Source organism: Chinchilla lanigera, unplaced genomic scaffold (assembly GCF_000276665.1).
Source record: "Chinchilla lanigera isolate Chin_1 unplaced genomic scaffold, ChiLan1.0 scaffold00059, whole genome shotgun sequence".
NCBI classification, from domain to species: Eukaryota; Metazoa; Chordata; class Mammalia; order Rodentia; family Chinchillidae; genus Chinchilla; species Chinchilla lanigera.
This window is the reverse complement of record NW_004955460.1, coordinates 12,691,713-12,714,386: the sequence shown is the minus strand read 5'-3', so window position 1 is coordinate 12,714,386 and position 22,674 is coordinate 12,691,713. Positions and strand designations below refer to the sequence as shown.

Below are 22,674 nucleotides of genomic sequence, written 5' to 3'. Positions count from 1 at the left end.
ATGGATATGCACTGCCAAAGCCCATAGCCCGCTGGCCATGCTGTTCCATGCTGCTTTATTATAAGACAGTGCAATGAAGTCTGAGACCGTGTCCTGCTGTCCTTATTTGCTTGCCCAGGGCCTGCCTGCAAGGGAGCCTCCCAAGCTGAGGGTAAGGCCCCCTCTTAGCCACTGAGGCAGAGCACTGGGAGTTGGAGAGTGGGCAGGCTGGCGTGCGGAGCGGGAGGGGCTCCTGGGCATGAGGAAGTCGGTACCCAGTGTGAGAGACTTTGGTCCTCCCTGTGGCCAAGTGGACACGCACTGCAGCCTGGGGTGGGGGAGGGGGTGAGAGAAGTGTTTAAAAAGTGGAGAGGGCCCCAAGACTGGAATAAGATGTGGATTTTAGTTTTTCCGCACCTCACTGACAAAGGGGTACGGCCTCGGCCACGCACAATGCCCCAGCTGCCACTGCTCACCTCCCTCTCTGCCCTCACCCCTGCTACACAGCCTGCCACTCCTCCTGGGGGTTGTCCTCTTCACAGGGACCCTGCCCTCCAGCCTGGGTGCTCTACTCCAGCACCACCTGAGCTCTACCTGCACCAATTAAGACTGCTTGGCACAGAACCGACATGGGTGCTCATGTGTTGAAAGAATAAATAAAATGAATGTTGGAAGTGCAAAATTATTCTAATATTTATTTGATGTTTCTGTTATTTATGCATTTTAAATTGAATGTTGGGGTTCGCTTTGATTTCTTGAAAGTCAGGGCTTAATAATGTGTCTCTAAATGTGCCAACAATTTCTTTACTCCAGAGTCAAAACAGAGATTTTGAAATTGGTGAAATTAACCTTGCTTACCTCATCCAGGACGGCCTTTTTTTTCTGAAATAAAGAAATAAAGAAAAAATGAGTTAATACAAGGGGGATGAGTTCCTCACAGCAGTTTTCATTCCTTGAATTTGCCCCCTGTCCAGCAGGAACAGGAGACAGTGTGGACAGTCAAGTCGCTCCTTCATAGACCCAACGGCTCAGAAACAGCAGGAACTAGGGCTGGCGAGAGGGAGGCACAGGGCTGCTTCACTCTCTTGTGCTAGAAAATAAGGACTTAGCAAGACAGAGACACAGGGGGCAGATCAGAGGGCTCCCCTGGCCAGATTCAGGACCATCTGAACAATAAGGATAAGGACTAATTGAAAAATATTGATTCCATAGCAACCTTCCGAGTTGACAGAGAGACTGAGTGAATATATGAGTTAGTTGCTCTGCTGGAAGCGACTTTCAGAACAATTCCTTACTCTGGACCAGTGTTTGCTTGGTACTTGAAGGGAAGTAACTAAGGACTGCCCTGTGTCGTAAGGCAGACCTGGACCTTATGTCCACTGATAAGAAAACTGTTTCACAAAGGAAATGACCTATTATGTAGAAGGATGGAACTGGGAAGAAGCCGTCCTTCTGCCCTTCTGCATCTGGAGTAAGGACAAGGTCAGGCCATGCTAGGATGCTGATCCGGCAGGTGAGGGGTGGTAGGGACAACCACTTCTGCAGGTTACTGATGCTTTGAGAAGGCGAGTGAGCAGCCACAACCTTACACCCATAATGACACTTAGAAACACATGTGGGACTACTGGTCTCATGTTTTTTGATACTGAGGATTGAACCCTGCACCTTTCTTTCTTTCTTTCTTTCTTTCTTTCTTTATTGGGACAAGGTCTCCCTAAGTTTCTAGGTTACTCAGGTAGGGCTCGAACATACAACCCTTCAGCCTCCCAGAGTGTTAGGGTACTGATCTCATTTGTGTCTAGAGGCCATGTGATACACACAGACTCACTTTCAAGGTGTTCATGCTAGAAAGCTTTGACTTGAGCGGAGTCAAACCTAGAGACCTACTTTCTCATTTACAGGAAATAGAAGGGACAGAAAAGCAAGTTAAATGACACCATAAGGAAACATCTTGTAAAGAATATCCTATAAAGTGCCAGCCTACTCGCTTCAAAAAGCAAAATGTCTTTAAAAAGAAGAGGGCAGGGGCTGTGGGAACTACACTAAGAGAGCTCAAGGCTTTGCTGGTGAGGACTCTAATCCAATCTCAGCAAGGAAATGTCCTTTTTCTTCAATGAATGTGGTGATGTTTTGTAATGCTTAAGGTTTACTTTCAAATGCTTCTGGGGGAAAAAGCATATATATATATATATATATATATATATATATATATATATATATACACACACACACACACACACACAAGTACCATGTTGAATTGAGGTAATGGAAAGTAGAACACATTGCTGAATACATTAAATTCTTTTAACTTTTCCGTAAGTTTTGAAAATTTTCCATAATAAAATCTGGGAAAAATCAATGATGGGGGGGGCAGTACTAGGTATCAAACCCAAGGGCACTTACCAGTGAGCCACATGCCCAGCCCTTTTTATTTTTTATTTTGAGATAGGGTCTTGCTAAACTGCTCCGTTGCTTGGGTAGAACTTGAACTTGATATCCCCCTGCCTCAGCCTCCCTCAGTTCTGGGATTATAGACCTGTGCCACCATGCCTGCCTGGGTCAGAAGCAATGATTCCCCCCACCCTTCCCACCAGGGCAACTTGTTGGAGATGAGCTCTTCCAGAATGCAGACAAGCAGAGAATGCCATCACTTTTGTTTTCAACTAGGGGAAAAAGATGGTGCCCATGTAAATACTTAGTACATTTTTCAAAGCATTCAGCTCATCTAAGGACTCTGTGGCCCTTTGAAAACTAAAGTCTCAGCAGCACACATCCCTACAGGAGAGCCACCGCAGGAGCTGAGAAAGGGAGCCCTGTTCTGTAACCTCACTCAACTGCAAAGGGGCCCGGTGCAGAGTCACAGACATTGGTCTGTCAGGAGGACCTTTCACATTCCCACGAGATGGGTCCCTCTTGTGAGTGGTTGTTCCCGGGAGCCCCAGAAAAGGGCTGGTCATGGGTGACTCAGACTTCCTGCACTTGTCAGTGGCAAGGAACCTGAGTACTCCTGCACACCTGTGCTCGGGGCTGCAGTCAGCCTCTCTACGATCTACCCGGGCTCATGGGGCCCCTTTGTTCTCTCCTTTGCTTCCCTATCAGCGCTGATCATGCCACACAGCCTCAGTGGCCTGCATACTCTGCAGCAGTGGCCTGGGCTTGGAGCCGGCACACAGAAGGCCAATGTAGGTGATGGACACACTGATGCTGACCGCTTTCTCAATGGACACATGACCACTGCAGGTGCTGGCCTCCTTGGGAAGCTCACCGTGTGTGCCCGGGCCTTCCACCGGGCCTGCAGGGTCCTGGCTGCCGCCTCTTTCCTCCCATCAGTGCCAGAGGGAGGCCAGCAGGTGCCCTCCTCCTCAGAATCAGAGTCTCGCTGTGAGGCTGTGCTGCCTGGGGGGGACATGCATGGTGCTTTGCCAGCCTGCAGGAAATGTGAGAGGGGGAAAGACTAGTGTCAGTACAGTGTAGTACAGTCTGCACCTGCATGTTCACTGTGCCATCTGGCTAAAGCCTCAATAAGCAGGTCAGACGCTCCTGGCACTGGCAGCAATCTCCTGACCTGCAGTGTCCACTCCAGGGCCACACACACACCCTCATCCCAACACGACACTCGGGACTTGCCTGTGGTCCTATGGTCTTTTCTTGGGCCTGTTGGAAGTTTAATACTATATCATGAAAGTGGGATTTCTAGGATTAAAGGCAAAATATTTCTAAGCTTTTTTTAAAATGCACTATTAGGGATTGAACCTAGGGCCTCAGGCATGCTAGGCACTACTCTACCACCAAACCACACCCCCAACCATTTTAAAAAATTTATTTATTTATTTATTTTTAGTTTAGATAAGGTCTCACAAATTGCCTGGGCTGGCCTTGAACTTTAGATCTTCTGGTCTCAGTCTCCTGAATAGCTGCAATTACAGGCATGTGGCACCATGCCTAAATTAGCTTGGTCTTTTTTTTTTTTTTTTTTTTGAGACAAGGTTTTACTACGTAGTTCAGGCTATCCTTGAATCCACTAGGTAGCCCATGTTGGCTTCAAACTCATGGCAATCCTCCTGCCTCAGCCTCCCAAATGCTGAGATTACAGGTGTGCACCACCATGCCTAGCACTACCTTGCTTTGTAAGGTAGAAAAAAGCAGCAATTGATATTGTGATCACTGAAATGCCATTGATTTCTACAACTTATGAGTCCAAATTTATTATCTACAAGGACACTTTTCAATAAAAGTGAAACCCCTGGCAGGCTCAGTAGGGATGCACGTCATTGTAGAAAGGCTGCGGTGGGGATGTGGAACAAGCAGCAGCCCACACCACGAGAGGCCTGGCGCAGGTGGGCAGCTGTGACTGGAAGAATGGGTCAATCAGTGAGAGACCGAGTTTTTCCTGCACTCCAGGGTGCTCTGACATCTGGGCCTTTGCTGGCCCCAGACAGAGGCCCCTCCCAGGGCTGCCTACTTCTCAGAGGTGAGAAGGCCGCCTCTGTGAGAAGCCTTCCATACACATCATACGAAGCCCAGTTCTGCCCCATCCGGCAACTCTGTAATCCACACACACCAAGCGAGTGTGCCCTGCCCTCCATCACCCATGGCCATGTTTCTGACCCAGCGCTCAGCAGAACTGTGCAGGTCAGTCAGTCTGTAGCCTGCTCAGCCACATACTCTGCTTCGCCTGGTCCTGTCCACAGTAGAAGTCCTGGGCCTTGCTCTCCCCACCCCAGTGGCAGGCCTGCTCTTGTTTCTGAGGGCGTGTGAGGACGAATGTGCCCCTTGTGATACTCGTGTCTCTGCAAGTGGACCTTACCCTGTCTGATCAGACACACCCTGGGTACACTCAGCACGGCTGGCTGTCATCTGAGCTTCCCAGTGATCCCTAAGTGACCTGTGTCCACATGCTGACATGAAGCCACCTCATCTCGAGTTTATCATCCCTGAAGAGCCTCATTGTGTGCCTCAAGGGTAACATATTTTCAGACCCTCATTCCACTAAAGTGAGATGAGAATCTGTCACATGAGACCCATGCTTTTGTGACCAAAAAAGGTAAAACTGACGGCTTAGAAGATAAAGGAGCACTGACTCCAACAACTGCTGGAAGACAATTAAAACAACATCTAACTTTGATACAGAAGGCATGCTAGGCAATCACTCTACCACCAAGCCACACCCCTCAGCCCTTTTAATCTTTTTTCTTTTGACTTTAGACAGGGTTTCACGAATTCACACAGGACCTCACACAACTTCCAACCCACAGCAACTCATTCCCATGTGACCATGGAGAGCTGCTGCCCCCACTCAGGACAACGCTGAGGACTCCCACTTCACCTCACTCTTCTTTTTCTCTCAAGTGGCAATGTTTATAAGAAGAAAAAAAAAATCGAACTAAGAGATGGGAAGGAGATGCTTGTTATGAGAAAAATTCAGACAATATTGAAAGAAGGTTAAAAAAGTACTTATGGTCCTAATATATATGGGAAAAGCTGTATTTTGGCAGTACTTTCAGATATGTTTCTGATCTGGAGTCAGATACCCTACTGTGCCATAAGGTCGGTCAACTTCAGACATATTTCTAAGTATTAATTTTTTAAAAAATAAAATGGAATTGATGTTGGGGTGGGTGAGGGAATTATTTCTACCTCTCCATATCACTGTCCGCAGCCCTAGCTGTCCACTACTCCACTGACAGGGTCACCACCACATGTCACTGAGCCACACGCCATGATAGCTCCTGAGTTTGTAGCTTTCTCAGACAAGACTCCCGTGACAGACTCTGCAGAGTACAAGGTGCTGTCTGCCGCCCCTGCCTGTGCTCCTGTCATGTACAGGAACACAAAATCCCAAGGTCTTATATAAAGAAGAAGCCAAAATAAAAATATGGAGCAAAATCTCCTGTGGCTTCAGTAGGAGAAGAGGAGTGATCGCTCAGGGACACAGTTTCTGGAGAAAGCAACCTCTTAGGGGTCTTCCTGACGTGGCCTGAATTGGCAGATTTAAACCCCAAATTACTGAAATTCATACCGAAAGCAGCCAACACTGCAGTAAAGACCCTCAAAGAACGGAGGTGACCCAGCAACGCATGAGCTGACCCTCCCGTGGTGGTCACATGAATCAGCAGGGACACTCAACCCACTCCGTGGGTCATCTCTGCATCTCATCTGCATCCAACCAGGGGATGGGGAGGAAGCCAGTGCTACAACAATCTTTTCTGTCTTCACATCAAGATGGTAACACAACAGGACAAATTTGCTTCCCCTTTTCCTTCTGTGGGTCTGCAAAACCCCTTTGAACGGGCCAAAGACAGGCAGGAGTCCTCACCAGCCAGGCGGACGCTGAGACAAAGCCCTTCTTCTCCATTCTGATGTGTGTGGAAACGTTTTCCCCTCTAAGGATATAACTTTGAGTGGAAAGTTTTAAAAATAAACAAACTCCTAGGTGTCTTTATTGCTGAGCACCAGATAAGGGTCAGGATTTCCAGAAGCAGCCAGGCAACAAGTCAGTAAGCCCTGTGGACGTCCCAGTCTCCGTGAGCAGCCCACTTGGAAAAAAAAATCTTTCACTAATGCCCTGAAAATGATGTGGATCCAGGGGGACACTTAAGCCTGCCTGTCACCCACAATGCCACAGGCACAGTGGTGGGCGAGATCGATGGCCCAGGAGATGTCCTCTTGGCTATGTCCTTGGGGCAGCAATGTGTGCACTCAGGTGAGCAGGGTGAAAAGTGATGTCACAGAGACAGTGGCGAATTCCTTGGAGCAGGGACGGTGACTCTGCATCACTTACAGAAGGGGTCCCCAACCATTTTGGCAGCAGGGATTGGTTTCATGGAAGACAATTTTTCCATGGAAGGCGTAGAGTTTGGAGGGTGGTTTGGGGATGATTCAAGCACATTACACTCACTGTGCACTTTATTTCTCTTATTACTGCACACTTTCCTCATAAGGAGCACAGGACCTAGATGCCTTGCAGTTAACAATAGGGTTGTTGCTCCTCTGAGAATCTAATACTGCCCCTGATTTGATGGAAGGCGGAGCTCAGGTTTTAAATAGAAATGAAGCTTCACTAGCTCTGCAGTCAGTCTGCCACCCATCACCCACTATACAGCCCAGTTCCTAAAGGCCCAGGGGCCAGAGACCTCTGACTCAAAGCATTCTCCAAAATGCTGGAGAAACCATTACAGAAAGTGCAGAAGATAGGAGTCCCTTGGGGACGGTACAGAAGCTATGAGTCCCTGAGCAGCAAGGGCACCTTTCAGAAGGGACTGAGAGGGAGGCGCTCACACCTGCCAGCCAGGCACACGGGTGTCACTGGTGCACACACAAAGACCACGGGCTTCCCCAAGTCCACAGTGCTACGGTCTGTTTCAATTTGAAACTCAAACTGTGAGACCAGCTTTTCCAGATTCCCTAACCTCTGGTTTTCCTTCTTCTCTTGTGCAAACGAAGAGATCTTGAAATTAGGATCTAGCTAATTAAGCCAGCCTTTGAAGAAGAAGGCAGTCCAGATTTAAAACAAAACCCTGTTAAGAACAGCTCTGGCAGGGAACTTCGCCCCACAGCCCATGGGCCTATTTTCTGGAGGCCAAGGGTAACCTCATTTGTCCTCCCCTGCTGCTGAATGCCAGGTCCTTCTGAAGCAACACATCACATGCTGGGCTTAGTCCAGGTTTGCTCAGACCATGGGTGGCAGGAAGAGGCCCTGAGGAAGGAGCCACAAGAGCCGCTAAAAGGGCCAGTCACCAAGTCATGGGTGCAGGCCTTACTGGTTTCACTTACAGCACGCTCAAGTGACAGCCCTCTTGGAGCAAACAGTGGCCATAAGACTTAAGTAGCTAAGTTACTTGCTTTCATTCATACAGATGTCAGATCACACCTGCCATCTGAAGAGTCCATTCGTTAGAAGAGAGGTTAGCGAGGAGACACTGAACAGAAGTCCAAGTGCAGGCAACACTGGTTCATCAGGGACTCCTGGGACAGAGAACGGCTAAGTGACCCTCACAACCACAGGCCTCACATCTCAGTGGCAGCTGCCTCCTGTGGCCTCCACCTACACAGAGGAGAGGAGGGGCAGCTGCCAGGTACTAACCAAACAGTCCCTCTATACCACACAGTCTATAGCTTGTGGACAAGCCTGGAGGAGACCACCTTGCTCCACCCAGGAGCACCCATCCACCCAGCAAGGGTGTGGTGCCTCTGTGGGTTTCCACTCCTTTTCCACTGGTCCCCCGACCTCCAAGGCAGAGAGTGTAGGGAAGATGTCCTGACACCACCTAGTAAGCCAGTCGATAGCTCCAGACTTCCACATATCCCACCTGAGTCACAGACATGAACCACGACGATGACAGGAGATTAGGCTGTCACCTTCGGGTCAGGAAGGGCACCATAACAGACAGGAGAGGAGGCAGCACGGCCACACATACCTCATGTATCATCTCTAGGGGACGACGGCCTGCACGTTTCTCTTCTTTCTTGGATTCTTCTAGCTCTTGGCACTTGCTGATAAGTGTTTGGATTTCTTCTCTAAAATGGGAAAGGGAAAGATGACACCTTGCTTGTCACCAGGTGAGGAATGGCCACTGCATGGTGGCCTTACTGGCCACCATGCAGGCCTTACTGGTTTCACTTACAGCACGCTCAAGTGACAGCCCTCTTGGAGCAAACAGTGGCCATAAGACTTAAGTAGCTAAGTTACTTGCTTTCATTCATACAGATGTCAGATCACACCTGGTTGACAACCCCGTACAGACAGACGCTGGATAGGCTGCAGAGGGGGCCACCTCCCTGGTAGAGGTACCAGTAACCTGCTGCAGGACGGTGCTCTGTAATGTGCCCCAGAGAGGGGGTGCTGAGGATCGCAGAGCAACACTGTGCTGGACATGTCAGAGCCCGAAAAAATAGTCCCTGTATATAGCATGAGCAAGGTCTTGGGTTTGATTCCTAGCACTGTGAAAAGCCAAACAAAAAAGCCAATGCACAAATGATGGTGATATCAGGTGGGGGTTTTCTGCCGCTAGGATGGAACCCAGGCCCTTGGCCTGCTAGGTACACGCCCCCAATGGAACCAGCCCTCCATGGGGAATGGAGGGAATTGCAATATGTGGCCTTACCAAGGATTCCAATGTAAAAACCATTTGTTCCCAAACATTTCTGATTTACTTTAATTCTAGCCTCTGACACAATTTAGTCATCTCCAGAAATGAAAATAAAATGTTTTCTCTTCATTCCAGTCATCTGTATCTTACTGATTGTTTTGAGTGCTAAATATGTCTGCTCAGATTTTATGTAAAATTCACAACATAAAATCATTATCTTAAACTGGGGGTGTGGTTCAGGGATAAAGCATTTCTCTAACATGCACAAGGCCCTGGGTTTGATCCTTAATACCACAAAAAGACAAAAACAAAACTACTATTTAAAAATGTATAATTAGGCATCTTTAGCATATTCACAATGATGGGAATCCCTGAACACCCCTAGCGCCCCTCTTCCTCACCGCCAGCCCTTGGATCTCTCTGCTCTGCACATGTCCTGCACATGGCTCAGGCTCTGAGGCCTGCCTGGCCTCTTTCCCCGAGCACAGTGCATCAGCGTTGGCTTCCTTGTTTTTTGTGTGGGTGACCCCAGGCTGCTCATCCATTCTCTAGGGAGGGACACAGGGAGTGCTGCCCTTCCTGGCTCTGGTGACCGTTGCTGTCACAAAGGAGTGGAGTGTGAAGTCATGGTGCTCAGACGCTGCCGAGGGGAGGGCACAGTGGAGTGGGATCCCTGGGCAGATGCAGTGGAGGTGTTCACCATGGTTTGCCACGGAGGCAAACACTGGCTTATACCAAAGAGCCTTCTAGCAGGTCTTGGGTTTATATCCCAGAGGCAGAAGAACACACTGAAAGATCTCAGGAAGAGCCGTGGTCTTTACCAAACCCTCTCTTGAAGCTATGCTGGGACCTGTGGGGAAGGTGGCCTGGAGGCAGGGAGGGTTTGTGTTGTGTGGCTTCTCTGCTGTTTGATACTTACTTCAAGGCCTGCTCTCGTTCCAGCTGATGCTTCTGACCTTCCCTTGCACTCTCCAGCTCCTTCTCCAGCTCGCTCTTGGCCTGTAGCAGCTGCCTCACTTCCTTGCTGAATGAACAGAATCAGACATTTCCGCACCATTAGAACCAGAGACTGTCAGGGCAGGAAGACACTTCAGAACACAACAGCCGTTGACTTCTTTCCTCAGGACAGTGGACAGGGGATTAGCAAGTTGCTCAAGCAGCCCCAGGTCCTGACAGCACACAAACACCACTGTGTATGAAGGCCTGTCAGGGCTAGGGTATAAAAGCAGCAAGGTCTCACCCTGTGGCCTCATAGTTGTGGGGAAAGATGTGAACAGCAGTGACACCATGACAGTGTCAGTGATACATCACTACTGCAGCACAGGCTGGGGTGCTGCCAGTGCTGATCCTGAGCATAGGAGGGCTGCCCAGGCAGCTCCTGCTGAGTCCTCATGTGTCACGATGGCATAGTGGCCCACAAATGCAGAGCTGCTGCCTACAGTCTAAGTGGCCCAACTTTTCCAGGCCCTACTAATGTCCACAGGAAACTAGATATTTCTCCAAATGAGTAGAAGAGCGCCTACCACACAGCAAGCACTCCATATGTTGTAGCTATTAGGTCATGTGATAGCTTAATAGATAATCCCAGGAGTTGTTTATGTTTCAAAATGACTATCTTGATTTTAAAAACTCCATGAAATAGTTTCACAAAGAACCTATCAGTTCACATGACTACACTGGGAACTGTCACTGCAGGTTGGGGACAATAGAGTGAAGGGACTTGCTTCTGCTGGGCACACAGGCCCCAGAGAATGCCGTGGGCTAGGAGGCAGCCAGGAGCCCTCAGACACCCATGTGCATGCACATCGGCTAGGGACATGGGACGCAGGAGGCAATTCAGTCAGGAGCTCTGCCAGCACCTGCAGTCCCCCATCCCATCAGCTCCTGGGTGGGCTGGTGCTCCTGCCTGTGCAGACCCCTCTGAGTGGCAAAGTCACCATGGTCTTGCAGACCTGAGATTAAACACCGTCCCAGAAGATGGGTGGGTTAGCTTACGACAGAGCTGTGACAGGAGAAGCCACATGCAAGCAGGAGTCAGATCCTGTGCTGAGTTGGTAACAGATCACGAAACTACAGATCACGCGGTGAGGCTCTGCCTCCAGCTCCAGGTCATGCTAAGCATTTCACATCGTTTATGTCTCATGTAATGTATAGATCATATGCCATAAATACATTACTGAATGTCAGGACCACTCTGCCTAAGACCTAACTGATTTTAGACAAATTCAAGGCAGGAACTCCTCCCCCTTAGGAAACAATCTGGAAATTCCTCTGGAACTCTGTGTAGAGATTTTCGTGGTGCTCTCCCACCTACCCCTCTCTTTTAATGATGGAATATGGCCACTTGCTGTCTTCTTTTCACTACTACTGCAGCTTTTATTCCACAACGTAAATCTAACAAGTGTATGGAAAGCAATAAAAAATATAGTGAATGCTTAAATTCTAAAATTATTTGTTACAGGAAAAGACACACTGCTATGAATCCCCCTCAAAGTCCTCCTCCTTGCTTTGAACACATTTATTCCATTGTTCTTTCTGAAGCAGTTGCTTCTTTCATGAGCGTCTTTAATAGGTGGGATCAAAAATGTGGTCAAACTGCTGCCGAGTGCCATCCAAAGGAAAGGCAGTCTCATAAAAATGACAGTGCACCCTCCTTTACCTTATTTTTTTTTTTTTTTTGTACCAAGAATTGAACTTAGGACCTTGTGCTTGCCAGACAGGCGCTTGTACCACTGAGCTATATCCCCAGCCTACCTCCTCTACCTTATTCACCAGACCTGGTACTGTGTGACTTTGCCAAAGTCAAAATGATGAAAAGGTGCACATCTGGAATCAATTCCAGACACCAAGGCAGCCACGACTAAAGATACAAAAAGCGGACTCCCAGAATCGTTGCAAGAATGATGGGAGAGATGTATTTAAAGACAGGGAGAGGTGGATTCACGGCAATGTGTCTTTTATGATATTATATTTAAAAAATGTTTTTTAAACACACACTATTTTTCAATCACATCTCACAGAGTCCTATACAGCATTTATGCAATAATTGCTATGCATAGAGCACTTCCTCACATCCAGAACAGAAGTTCAGCCTTGGACACAGCAGCACCTAGGCACCTACTCTTTTTCTAGCAGCTGGGCCTGTAGCTCATTCCGCTCTCCCCTCAGGCTCTTCACCGTCCCCCGAAGGTGCTCCTGCTCCTCCTGCCCGTCCCATCCCAGCTGCTTGGGTGCCGTGCCATTGGGATTCGACTTGACCAGCTCTGAGGCAGGCGGTTTTGAGCTCTCCATCGAATTTAGTTTCTGGAGGCAACACAGGCATTTGTTAGATATTATTCTTGTTTCCACATTCCACTTGTGAAACCCAGAACAGAGACCATGGAAAACTAGTCTCCAGCCTTGGGAACAGCTTTGCCATATGGCCCAAGTTGCCTGGCACAGTCCACTGCACAGGCACAAGTCCCAGAAGTGTGGAATTGGAAGTGGGAGAGTGAGACCCAGGCCAAGGGGACAGGGCAGGGCAGAGGAGCCACCAACACAGCAGAAAGGTGCAGGGCCAGGTGGATGTGCGCACTGTGGATCTGTGTGCTTATTTGCCCTCAGTTCCCCAGAGCTTCTGAAATTTCCAACCTTCACACTTTCTACCTTAAACTGTTCCCTTTCTGCCAGCAAAATGACGGGCTGCAGCAGCTCTCTCAGGGGACGTCTTGCTCTGGCTCCCTGTAGCACCCAGCAAGCTTTGCTTGTTAAATATCCACTGTGTACAGAAGCCTCTTTTGTTTTCTACTTTGTAAATAAGTGAACTTATTTAAAATACCTTCCCTCAATGCTTGCTCTGCTTTGCTAAGAGAGCCAGTCTAGTTCCAACAGGAAGGACCAGTTCCAGTAGGACCAGTTCCAGCAAGACCAGAGGTCCCGTTCCACCCAGGGGTGAAAGGAAACGCTAACTCCCCAAATGCTCAGGTCAGCAGAGCGTGGGAGGACAGCTTCCTGTGAACTCCACATTACATGAGTGGGCAGGGGTCTAGTGCGGAGTCTGGGCGGTGGAACACTCAGGGTCATGCACAGCCACCTACAGACACACGCAGAAGCCCCACGAGTGTACTGTGTGACTAAGACCTGGCTGTCCATAAAGTAGGAGTCAAGAACAGCACACCCCCTGGGTCTTGTCCAGACCTGGAAGGAGCTTACTCTTCTAGGGGTGCACTTTGTGTCATCTTCTGGACAGATGTCCATCTGTTCAGTGTGCTCATGTCACTTTGAGTGTGTCCCCAACCAGATCAGACAGGTAAGTCCTGAGTGACAGGTGATGCAGACATCCACTCACCTTTTCTAGCTCTGCAATGCGTCTCAGTAGCCGAGGCTTGCTCCAGTCCACGTAACCTAAGGGAAGCAACAAGTCTGCAGAGTGCCCATCTGGAGGGCACCCTGTGGCCCAGACCACCCTTCTCAGGACCGACCTGATGGCATTCCCTCGCCCAGGCTGTCAGCGAAGCCATGAGGCCATGCTGGGCAGACACTTGACACCCAAGAGGTTTCTGCAGCACTGGGTGATTTTTCTATTCTCTTTGGCTGTGAAGGTACTGATGCTAATGTCTCAGGGTAACACTCTTTCCTGATTCTACTCCAATCAGGTTTTAACCCCAAGAGAACATTATTCTACTGCTATCAATATCACAGGTGACTTTTTCAACTGGCTAAGCCCACAGTCTGTTTATGTGTTTTGGTCCCAGCCTCTGCCTGACTCTCACATCCCCTCACTGGCCACTGCCCACTCTGCTTAATGGGCTCGCCCTTACCTTTCAACCTTCTAGATACCCCTGGTTTGCACTCTCCCTCTTCTACCCGGTCACACAGCACCCCACAGCCTCACTGTGCTCATGTCCTCAGCTCTGCAGCCCAGGCCCCTTCCTGCCTACCCCTCCACTTGTCCAGGCCACCCTGTCCCTCCTCCTCACCCTCAGGAAATGCCAACTCTGTCCTCTGAGTTGCTCAGACAGAAGATGCTGGCACCTGAGGCCCGTGCTTTTGCAGGCTACACACCATCTCTGTTTTCCCATAGATTCTGCCTTCTAGTTGCATCAGAACCTAACCTCCTCTCCCATCCTCACCCTCATCACAATAGTGCTCCCTTGCTGCCCATGGGGTTCCCAATGGAGCCTGGGCCCTGCTCAGCTGTCCCCCAACCAGTACCGCTCCCAGGGCTGACCTGAGGAGCCACACTGGCCTCTGCTCTGGGCTTCTACACTTGCTGGTGCCCCAATGGCCCCAGGTGCCAGCAGGCTGGCCATCGCCTCTTGCAGGTCATGGCCAGCTGCCAATGACTTGAGGAGGCCTCCCCCAGCCCTGTCCGTGGCAGAACCCCACTGCCATCTGCCCTTACCCACCTTTCCCTGGGGGACTTGCTAACTGTCTCTTCCCACCCTACAGCAGTACCTCCCAGGCATATCAGAATTTTCACCCCTTGCTATACAGTTTCAGGGCCTAGAGCCAATCTACAGGCAGCAGTGCCAGCTACACTCTGGAGTCACTACTAGTGGAATGTTGCCTAGCGGGACAGTTGGCTGTGAAGCACAGGAACTCAAGGCTTTGCAAGTGCAGGGAGGAAGCGCAGCTGACACAGCTGATACACCCACTGCACTGGCTTATAGGGCCTGCCCAGGACTCCCCTGGGGCAGCCATCCTGTGCCTTCCCTGCGTAGTTTTTCTGTGGAAGATACCCTTCACTCTGGTGATGGTTGGGGAGTTGCTGAGCACACGGTCCAGGTCCTCCTTCAAGCTCTGGTTCTCTTCAGTCAGCTCCTGAACGCTCCGGGACAGGTTCAGGAGGGCACTGCTCATCTTCTTCTGCCTCTTCACGCCCACTTTCTTCTCTGCCAGAGGCCTGGGAACAACCAAAAGAGCTCAGCTAGAGATTCCTACACTGGCTCACTCAACATCTCAACCAAGGTGAAGGCGAATCTGGCTGTGAGGGCAGAATTTTGCAGATATAATAGTTTTTGCCATCAAGAAGGGAAACACTAACTTTGAACCCCAAGTTAGCAAAAGTTAACCTATAATAGGATTCTATTCTTATTATTAGAAAACTGTGTAACAAAATGTAGTACTGCGTTAGTAGTATCGTATTTTAGATCCCACCACTAAAATTTTATGCCAACTTATTTTTCTTTTGTAATATAAATATTGGTGTAATAGATTTGATTTTGCCTCTTAGCCCATGAAGTCTAAAATATAGGCAGTCCATTATCTGGAGAACAGTATGTATTTGCCAATTTGCCTACTCCTTAAGATTTATCTGTAAACTCAAATCATTACTCAAGGGTGTCAAAGGAACCACATGTGTGAACAGAGGGTTGGAAATCTGATGTATCCTCCCAGCTGAGGCTACTCAGTGCCATAGAGTCTTCTGGCTTCGGCTCTCAGACTTTAAACATGCGTCCTTTTTGTAGTCTACTTCGTGCAAAAAGACCCTATTTCCAACGTTTGTGCTTTGTGTGGGTGACGTCACAGTTTACAGCAGCCCACAGTGTGGGGCCGAAGCACTGTGTAGTGTCCCATGCTGTGAGGCGGCCCTTGGAGAATGTGTGTGTCTGCTGAGATTAGCTCACACATGAGATTGAGAGCTGCCGGCCATGAGTTCAGTGTTAATGAATCAACCATCTACCTTCAACATCTTTAAACAGAAACGCATGTAGGACCACATGTCTGACTGTGGTGAAAACATGGTCAGGGGCTTAGAGCGGCCTAAGCCTATACCCCCAGAAGTAGTGGTCCAGTATTACTGACCCAGTGTCCACAAATGACCAGCATGTCCAGGTCTGCAGCCCAGGCCTCTGCCCCCTACCTGGGCCCCCCACAACCCAGGTTGCCCCAACCCTGCTCCCCACCCTCAGGAAACACCAACTCTGCCCCTTGAGTTGCTCAGACAGAAGACCCTGGGACCTGGCATCCCTGCTTTTGCAGGTATCATTTAAACTCTCCATTCGACCAAACATGAGGTCCAACCATATTTACTCCCCGGCCCTTTCCAACCTGTTTGAAGCCATGAGAGGTAAAGAGAAAAAGGAAGCACGTGCAAGGCAGTGTGGCCCCCAAGTGCCAGCGGCCTGCTGCAGAGACCAGAGGTGTGGCCATGTCTATGGTAGGGGACCATCCTCTCATAATTTAATGAAAGCCCGTTGGAAAAGGATGGGGGATCTATGTGATAAGGAGAACCTCGATGCCTCTAACAAACTGGTTTGGGAAAAGTTTAAGCAGCAAAATGGATTTGTAGCACATATCTTTCTCGTAAGGTAGATCTGCGTTGAAAGCCAGCATTTCCAGTCCTGAGCTGGAGGGGGCTGTGTAGCAGGGATCACTAATGCATGTAGCACTGAGTGTGTGGCAGTTATGGGGTGAGCACCAGCGTGCAAACAAGACCACTCATCAGCACACAGGTGTGGTGCTGGCTCTGTGGCCACATGAGGGCAGGAGATGCCCTTCCCAAGTGGGACAAGGGTACCCTGATTTCAGAGTCGCTCAGTAACACAAGGACAACGTGGTACCAATGGTAGCATACTTCTTTCCTGTGGTTTCGGAACTTGCCAAGAGAGTCTGGAGACGATGGATCTGCAAGCACCAAATTAGAAAGCATTAAAGATACAAACGAGCATGTGAGTGGTCCTGCCCTGAGCGCTGCGGGCAGTCCTGATCCCTGTCCCATGGTGGAGTCAGGAGAATCTGCAGCAACTCCTTCTCAGTCAAGCTGAGCAGGAGCACTGGTGTGGGCCAGCCCCGGCCTCAGCTCAACCCTGGGCAGCAGCAGGGTCGCCTCTTCTGCCCCCAACCACCTGTTCCTCCACACACACCTCCTCGTAGTAGGTCTCCATGGCAATCCTCATCTCCTCCAGGTTGGTGGTCTTCATGTCCATCTGCAGTTTGCTGGGGATGCAGGTTCAGAGTCAGCAGGGCAATGTCAGCACGCCCAGGGGAGAGCCACGGAAAGCACAATTCACAAAACAGCCAAGCTGGGCCGGCTTTGGAAAGGGACCCGGTGAGAGAAGACTGGCCTGAGCCAGCCCTGTTGGCTTTGGCCTTGAATAAATGGCTCGTTTCCAAACTGATGGGGGGATTCCTCACACCAGCAAGGGTCCTTCCCGGGTGAGACCAGCCATTTCCCAAGGCTCCATAAGACATTCTTCTCCAAAGACCCTGTTTTTAAACAGTTGGAGTAATGGTGCAGCCCCAACCTTAGAGCTTCAGAGCTAATACGTCATCTTTGGGGAGCAGATGGGGAGAATCACTGTCTCCCTTCAGCCTGTCACTGTGTCACCTTGTTCTCTGTCTATCACAGGCTTCAGGCAAAAGGCACTGAGAGGAAAGAAGCTCAGCATTCTGAAACACTCCAGGAATTAGCAAATAACCACAAATATTTTAGGTTGCTAAATTTCAGCAAGAAACAAATGGGAAGGGGAACTATTGCGTAAGAGATATGAGGCCCAGACAAGTTTTCCTTAAATAAACTTAAGTACAGCTGAGCAAGACTATCCCTTTGCACTAACAAGACAGGCACAGAGACAGTCAGGTAAAGTATGGGGAACATCACCAAAACCACACGAGAGGCAGCCCAGAGCAACGTCTGGGTACGTAGGGCTTGCTTGCGCCAAGCCCTAGAAAATTCACATTGGAAATAGAAAGTGGCCTGCAAAATACTAAGAAAAAAAAGATTCTTTAAGTATAACAAGAAAAAGGTGAAGGGAAATACTTTTCCCTGATGATGTTTAAAGGAAATGCAGATTAAAAAGAAAAACAGGAGAGAGACAGACAGACAGCTGGGTAATACTTCCCTTCGCTATGGGTGGGAACAGGGACATTATGGACAGAGGTTGGCTGGGAGAAGCAGAGGCCCGACAAGCACCAGAGCAGAAAGGGAGTGTTAACTGGGAGGAGCGGCCCCTCCCAGCTGGCCTGGGCCCTAAACCCTCCCACTGAGACCTCCAGGCAGCAGCTCCGTACTTGATAGCACTGTCCTTCTCCTTGCACTGCTGCTCCAGCCGGAAGATCCTCTGTCTCAGCCCATTGATGACCTACCACAGAAGGCCACCACCTCAGCCACCTCCGCCCAGCCCCACAGCCCTCAGTGCTGCTTCCCTGTGGGCACCTCCGCAGCCTCCGTCCTTCCCTTCTCAACCGTTTGCTGCCCTCTCTTCCAGGCCACAGGCCTGGGGATGATTAAAGGGCTGGGACTTGCTCACTCCATGAGGCCGGGTGAGGGGCAAGGGGGGCAGGACGCCCACTGGGGCAGGCAGGTTTGTACTCAGGAGGACAGGCAGGACCTAGCATCACTTGTTTTAGATAATGGAACCCATCACAATCCTAGAAATAAAAACCACTGACCTTCACTGTCTCCCACCTCAGGGCAACTCAGTCAGTCTGCACTTGGAGTTAGGACTGACAGAGCAGAGGCCTGAAGGGGCTCCAGTGCCCCACCTCCCTGGGAAGGAGGGGCCGCCCCCCACTTCCAGCCTCCTTTCTTCCCTCTCTGCTAACGTATCCTTTTGGGAGATCACACATGCCCTACGTTCCTTAAAGAATATCCTTTTCTTTTGAATATATAATTTTTGGGGGCAGTACTGAGCTACATCCTCAGACCTTTCCTATTTTTTATTTTGAGGGACTCAGTTACTACATTGCTTAGGCTGGATGCAAACTTCTGATCCTCTTGCCTCCCAGGGTGCATAGGCCACTGCATCCAGCTAGATTTTAACTAGATGTGAACACATTTCCCTCCAACTTGGGCAGAGAGAAACATCCTTGTGCAAATCACACTGGATTACATTCCTGAGAGACAGTCCTAACAGGAAACTGCCAGACAGGGGCAGGCATGACGACAGGTCACTAGGCGGATGCTTTGATCATGTGTTTCTTTATGGTGTGCGGCTTTATTCGGAGTAATTTAAAATCATTTCTTCCCTCAAGGATGAGGTTCTAGTAGGATGACAGGGCCAAGAGATACCATTCCTGCCTTCCAGGTCTGAGCACCTGGGGTCCCACGTCGGGAAAACTGCTTGCCTCAGTTTCATGATTTTAAAAAATGGGGACTGGAGTCCTTCTATTACAAGAAATCAAATGAAATCATGTATGTGTGTAGAATGAATAATTATGTAACAATTTGCTGTCATCTGGTTTTTTTTTTCTTGTGAAACACATTAATTCATTCACAAACATTTGTGAATTAAGTATTTTTATTTTGTTTTTGTTTTTTGAGACAGAGTCTCGCTATGCAGTTCAGGCTGGCTTTAAGCTCACAACGATCCTCCTGCCTCAGCCTCCCAGTGCTGGGATTACAGACTTGTGAATTAAGTATTGATCTGTGCTATCCTACCCACAGAACTGGGCTTTAATCATTTATGTTAAGTAGATGATATTTCTATATGACATATATATTGTTATATTTCAGAGCATAATTTGTTTCTTACAGATTTATATAGAGCTTTTTGCATATTCTGGGGTAGAAAACAATGTATTGGTCAATAATATCCTCCCGTCCACTCATTATATTGTCTGCTTTTATGTAGTCTTCTGGGTTTTTACACAAATTTCAATTTTATGTTACCAAATCCATTAATCACATCATTTTTTTTTGTATTCAATGATCTCAAAATTGTATCCATTCTAATTTTAGCTCTGTGATGCATTTTCTCCAAATGTTAGTTTGCTGCAGGAACATTAACCAAAGAACGTCTCCACATCCCCTTATTCCGTTTCAATTTGTTTAATATTATCATTATGCAACATGAAAGGTGTTTACATCTATTTTAAGTGCTTTGTTCTACTGCTTCTTGGTTTCTGTGTTTTGGCTCAGAAACCCATGTAAAGCACAGGTATGTTTTGGGATGTGATGGGGAAGGTGACCATTGTGACTGTTTTCTCTACAGTTTATTTTCTGGCCTGCCTGGTGTAAGCCTACCGGCCCCATCCCATGAGCCTTGACCAAGCCTGAAGCATTTTTCTGAGATCCCTAGAGCTTTGTGGAGGATGCTTCTAGAAAGTTCTATGCCCATTTCTTTCCTGTCCTCCCATGCAAGTGTTCTGAGAAGATGGCATCTCTTCAGCATGTGGCTGCCTCTAACTGCAGTCAAAGGAGGGCTTTCTGGAGCTGGAGACTACTCACCCAACCGGTGTCGGGCCTTTTCTCCGCCAGAGTGCGAACGAAGTCTGGGCCCTGTGGGAGCAGATCAAGATGTGAGGGCCATGTGCTTCAGCCTGCGCCCCGCCACCACAGGAGCCCACAGGCCGAAGCCCACTTGGGGTCAGGTGCTTACTCGTCCTGGGTCCAAGAGCTGTTCTATCTGCCGGTCCTTTCTGGTATTTTCCTCTTCCATGCGCCGGAGTTTTGTTCTCATTAGATCCACGTCACTTTTCTGTGTGTGTAATGACTGCAGAAGGAAAGCACCACTCGCACATGCCCATGTGTGTAACCACACAATGTATGAGGTATGATGGAAAAACAGGGTGAATATTTAGATTTTTAAAATTACTGTAAAGGACATATTGCCATTAATATATCTCAAAATACTCTCCCCTCACTTCAACCACACTTATCCCATCATGCTTGCGCTTTCTGAAGCAGCTGTAGAAATCCTCTTTCATGTCTTATCGTAACATTCTCCATCTTTTTGTCATCCCTTGTACAAAGAGACACACTGAAAAACACTTTGACTAAACAAAAATGAAATTCTAAACAATGCTCAAGTAAGTCACAGGAGGCAGAAAAATAAAGGAGAAATGTAATACAGGAAGAACAGAAAATGGGAGACATAGCCTAACATATCAACAAGTATGTTGTTTATAAATGATCTAAACAAACCAATTAAAAGATTGGCAAAGTAGATATATGCTATCTATAAGAAACTTGTTTCAAACATGATGAAAGGGTATGTTGAAAGGAACAGAATGGAACAAGATATACCATGTAAACATTAATTAAAATAAAGTGTGAATGGGTAAGTTACTATCAGATGAAGTAGACCTTGGAGAATAGAAAGGTACCAGAGGGAGGGACATTATATAATGTTTTTTTTTTTAAAATCCATCCACAGCAAGGCATGGTGGGCTATACCTGTAATCCCAGCACTCTGAAAGCCTAAGGTAGGAGGATCACAAGCTTGAGCTCAGCCTGGGCACCTTAGCAATTTAGCAAGATCCTTCCTCAAAATAAAAATGGCTGAAGATGTAGCTCAATATGAAGGCCCTGAGTACAATCCCCAGCACCAGTTTAAAAAAAAAAATCCATCCACCTAGGAAAAAGAGCCCTTCCAAACCTCTTAGAAGCCAGCAGCCCATGGGGCAGAATCTCATATCCTCTGAGGGAAATGGACAAACTCATGATGGTAGCAGAACCTTGATACCCTCTCTCCATAGGTGACAAAACATAGGGTGGCTGGACGTGGTGGCGCACGCCTGTTATCCCAGCACTCGGGAGGTTGTGGCAGGAGGATCACTGTGAGTTTGAGGCCAGTGGGGCTACAAGGGAGTTCAAGGCCAGCCTGACCTGCATAGTAAAACCCTGTCTTAAAAAGACAAGAAAAAAAAAAAAACCCAAAAAACAAAAACATGGGAAAACACCAGCAAGGTCAGAGGAGGGCTCATAGCACTGTCCAACACTGTGGCTACCAACAGGGACCCAGTACTTGTAAGCAGCTGGGCTACATCAGAACCAGGAGGGAGCCTCGATACGTGCAGAAGAACAAAACAGAGTGTTGTATGGCCATGATACACTCACACTGAAAACCACAACAAAAAAATCACAGGCAAACCTTCAAACACTGGACACTAAACTACACAGCTCCAAATAATCTGATCACATCTCAGGGAGTTTCAAGAGAAAGTCTTAAAAAAATACACTGACCAAGCCAGTCACAGTGGTGCACGCCTGTCATCCCAGCACTTGGGAGGCTGAGGCAGGAGGATCATTGCAAGTTTGAGACCAGCCTGGGCTACAAGGTGAGCTCAAGGCCAGCCTGAACTGCATAGCAAGACCCTGTCTCAAAAAACAAACAAACAAACAAAAAACAAAAAATAAAACACTGACCTGAGCCAAAATGACAGTATATAAAAAATGTCACAGCCTGTCACTATGAGAAGGACGCAGTGAGGGTCATGCCAAGTGGAAAGGGACATCGGCCCACTAGCACCTCCAGGGGCCTCCAGGGCTGCACTGAGGGGACAACGGTCTGGAAAGGCCAAATGCTTTGTGATCCCAGTTATACTTTAGAGACTGGCCACACAGAAGCGGGAGGAGTGAGGGGATTTCTGTGGGCTGTTGGGCAGCTGTTTTTCCACAGCATGGTGATGTACGAGTCTACACCTGTGCTGTGACAGAACCTCACGAACACACTGTACCAAGGAAGGTTTTCTGGTGACATTGTGCACTGAGGGAGGTGGGGTGAAGGGCACCCAGGACCCCTCTATACTACTTTCACAATGTTCTTGAGTCTAATTACAGATAGCTCTTGTTTAACGACCAAGACATGGTCCTGCAATTAGGTCATTAACTGGACTGGTCGCTAAATGAGGAACTGTATATGGTATGTACATTACGGTATTCAGAACAAAGAAGTGGTCA

The 22,674-nt window shown here is 48.5% G+C and overlaps 1 protein-coding gene across 1 annotated transcript in view; it reads right to left on the bottom strand.

Moving 5' to 3' along the window:
* Iqce (IQ motif containing E) overlaps positions 1-22,674 on the bottom strand; it is a gene marked incomplete in the record, with an annotated part of 47,965 nt that overhangs the window by 10,227 nt on the left and 15,064 nt on the right. Inside the window, 12 exon segments of the mRNA XM_013521153.1 lie at positions 838-861; positions 3,245-3,406; positions 8,397-8,496; positions 9,988-10,092; positions 12,190-12,371; positions 13,396-13,451; positions 14,789-14,952; positions 16,627-16,676; positions 16,916-16,988; positions 18,063-18,133; positions 20,221-20,271; positions 20,372-20,485. Of these exon segments, the coding sequence (XP_013376607.1) occupies positions 838-861; positions 3,245-3,406; positions 8,397-8,496; positions 9,988-10,092; positions 12,190-12,371; positions 13,396-13,451; positions 14,789-14,952; positions 16,627-16,676; positions 16,916-16,988; positions 18,063-18,133; positions 20,221-20,271; positions 20,372-20,485 (1,152 nt within the window).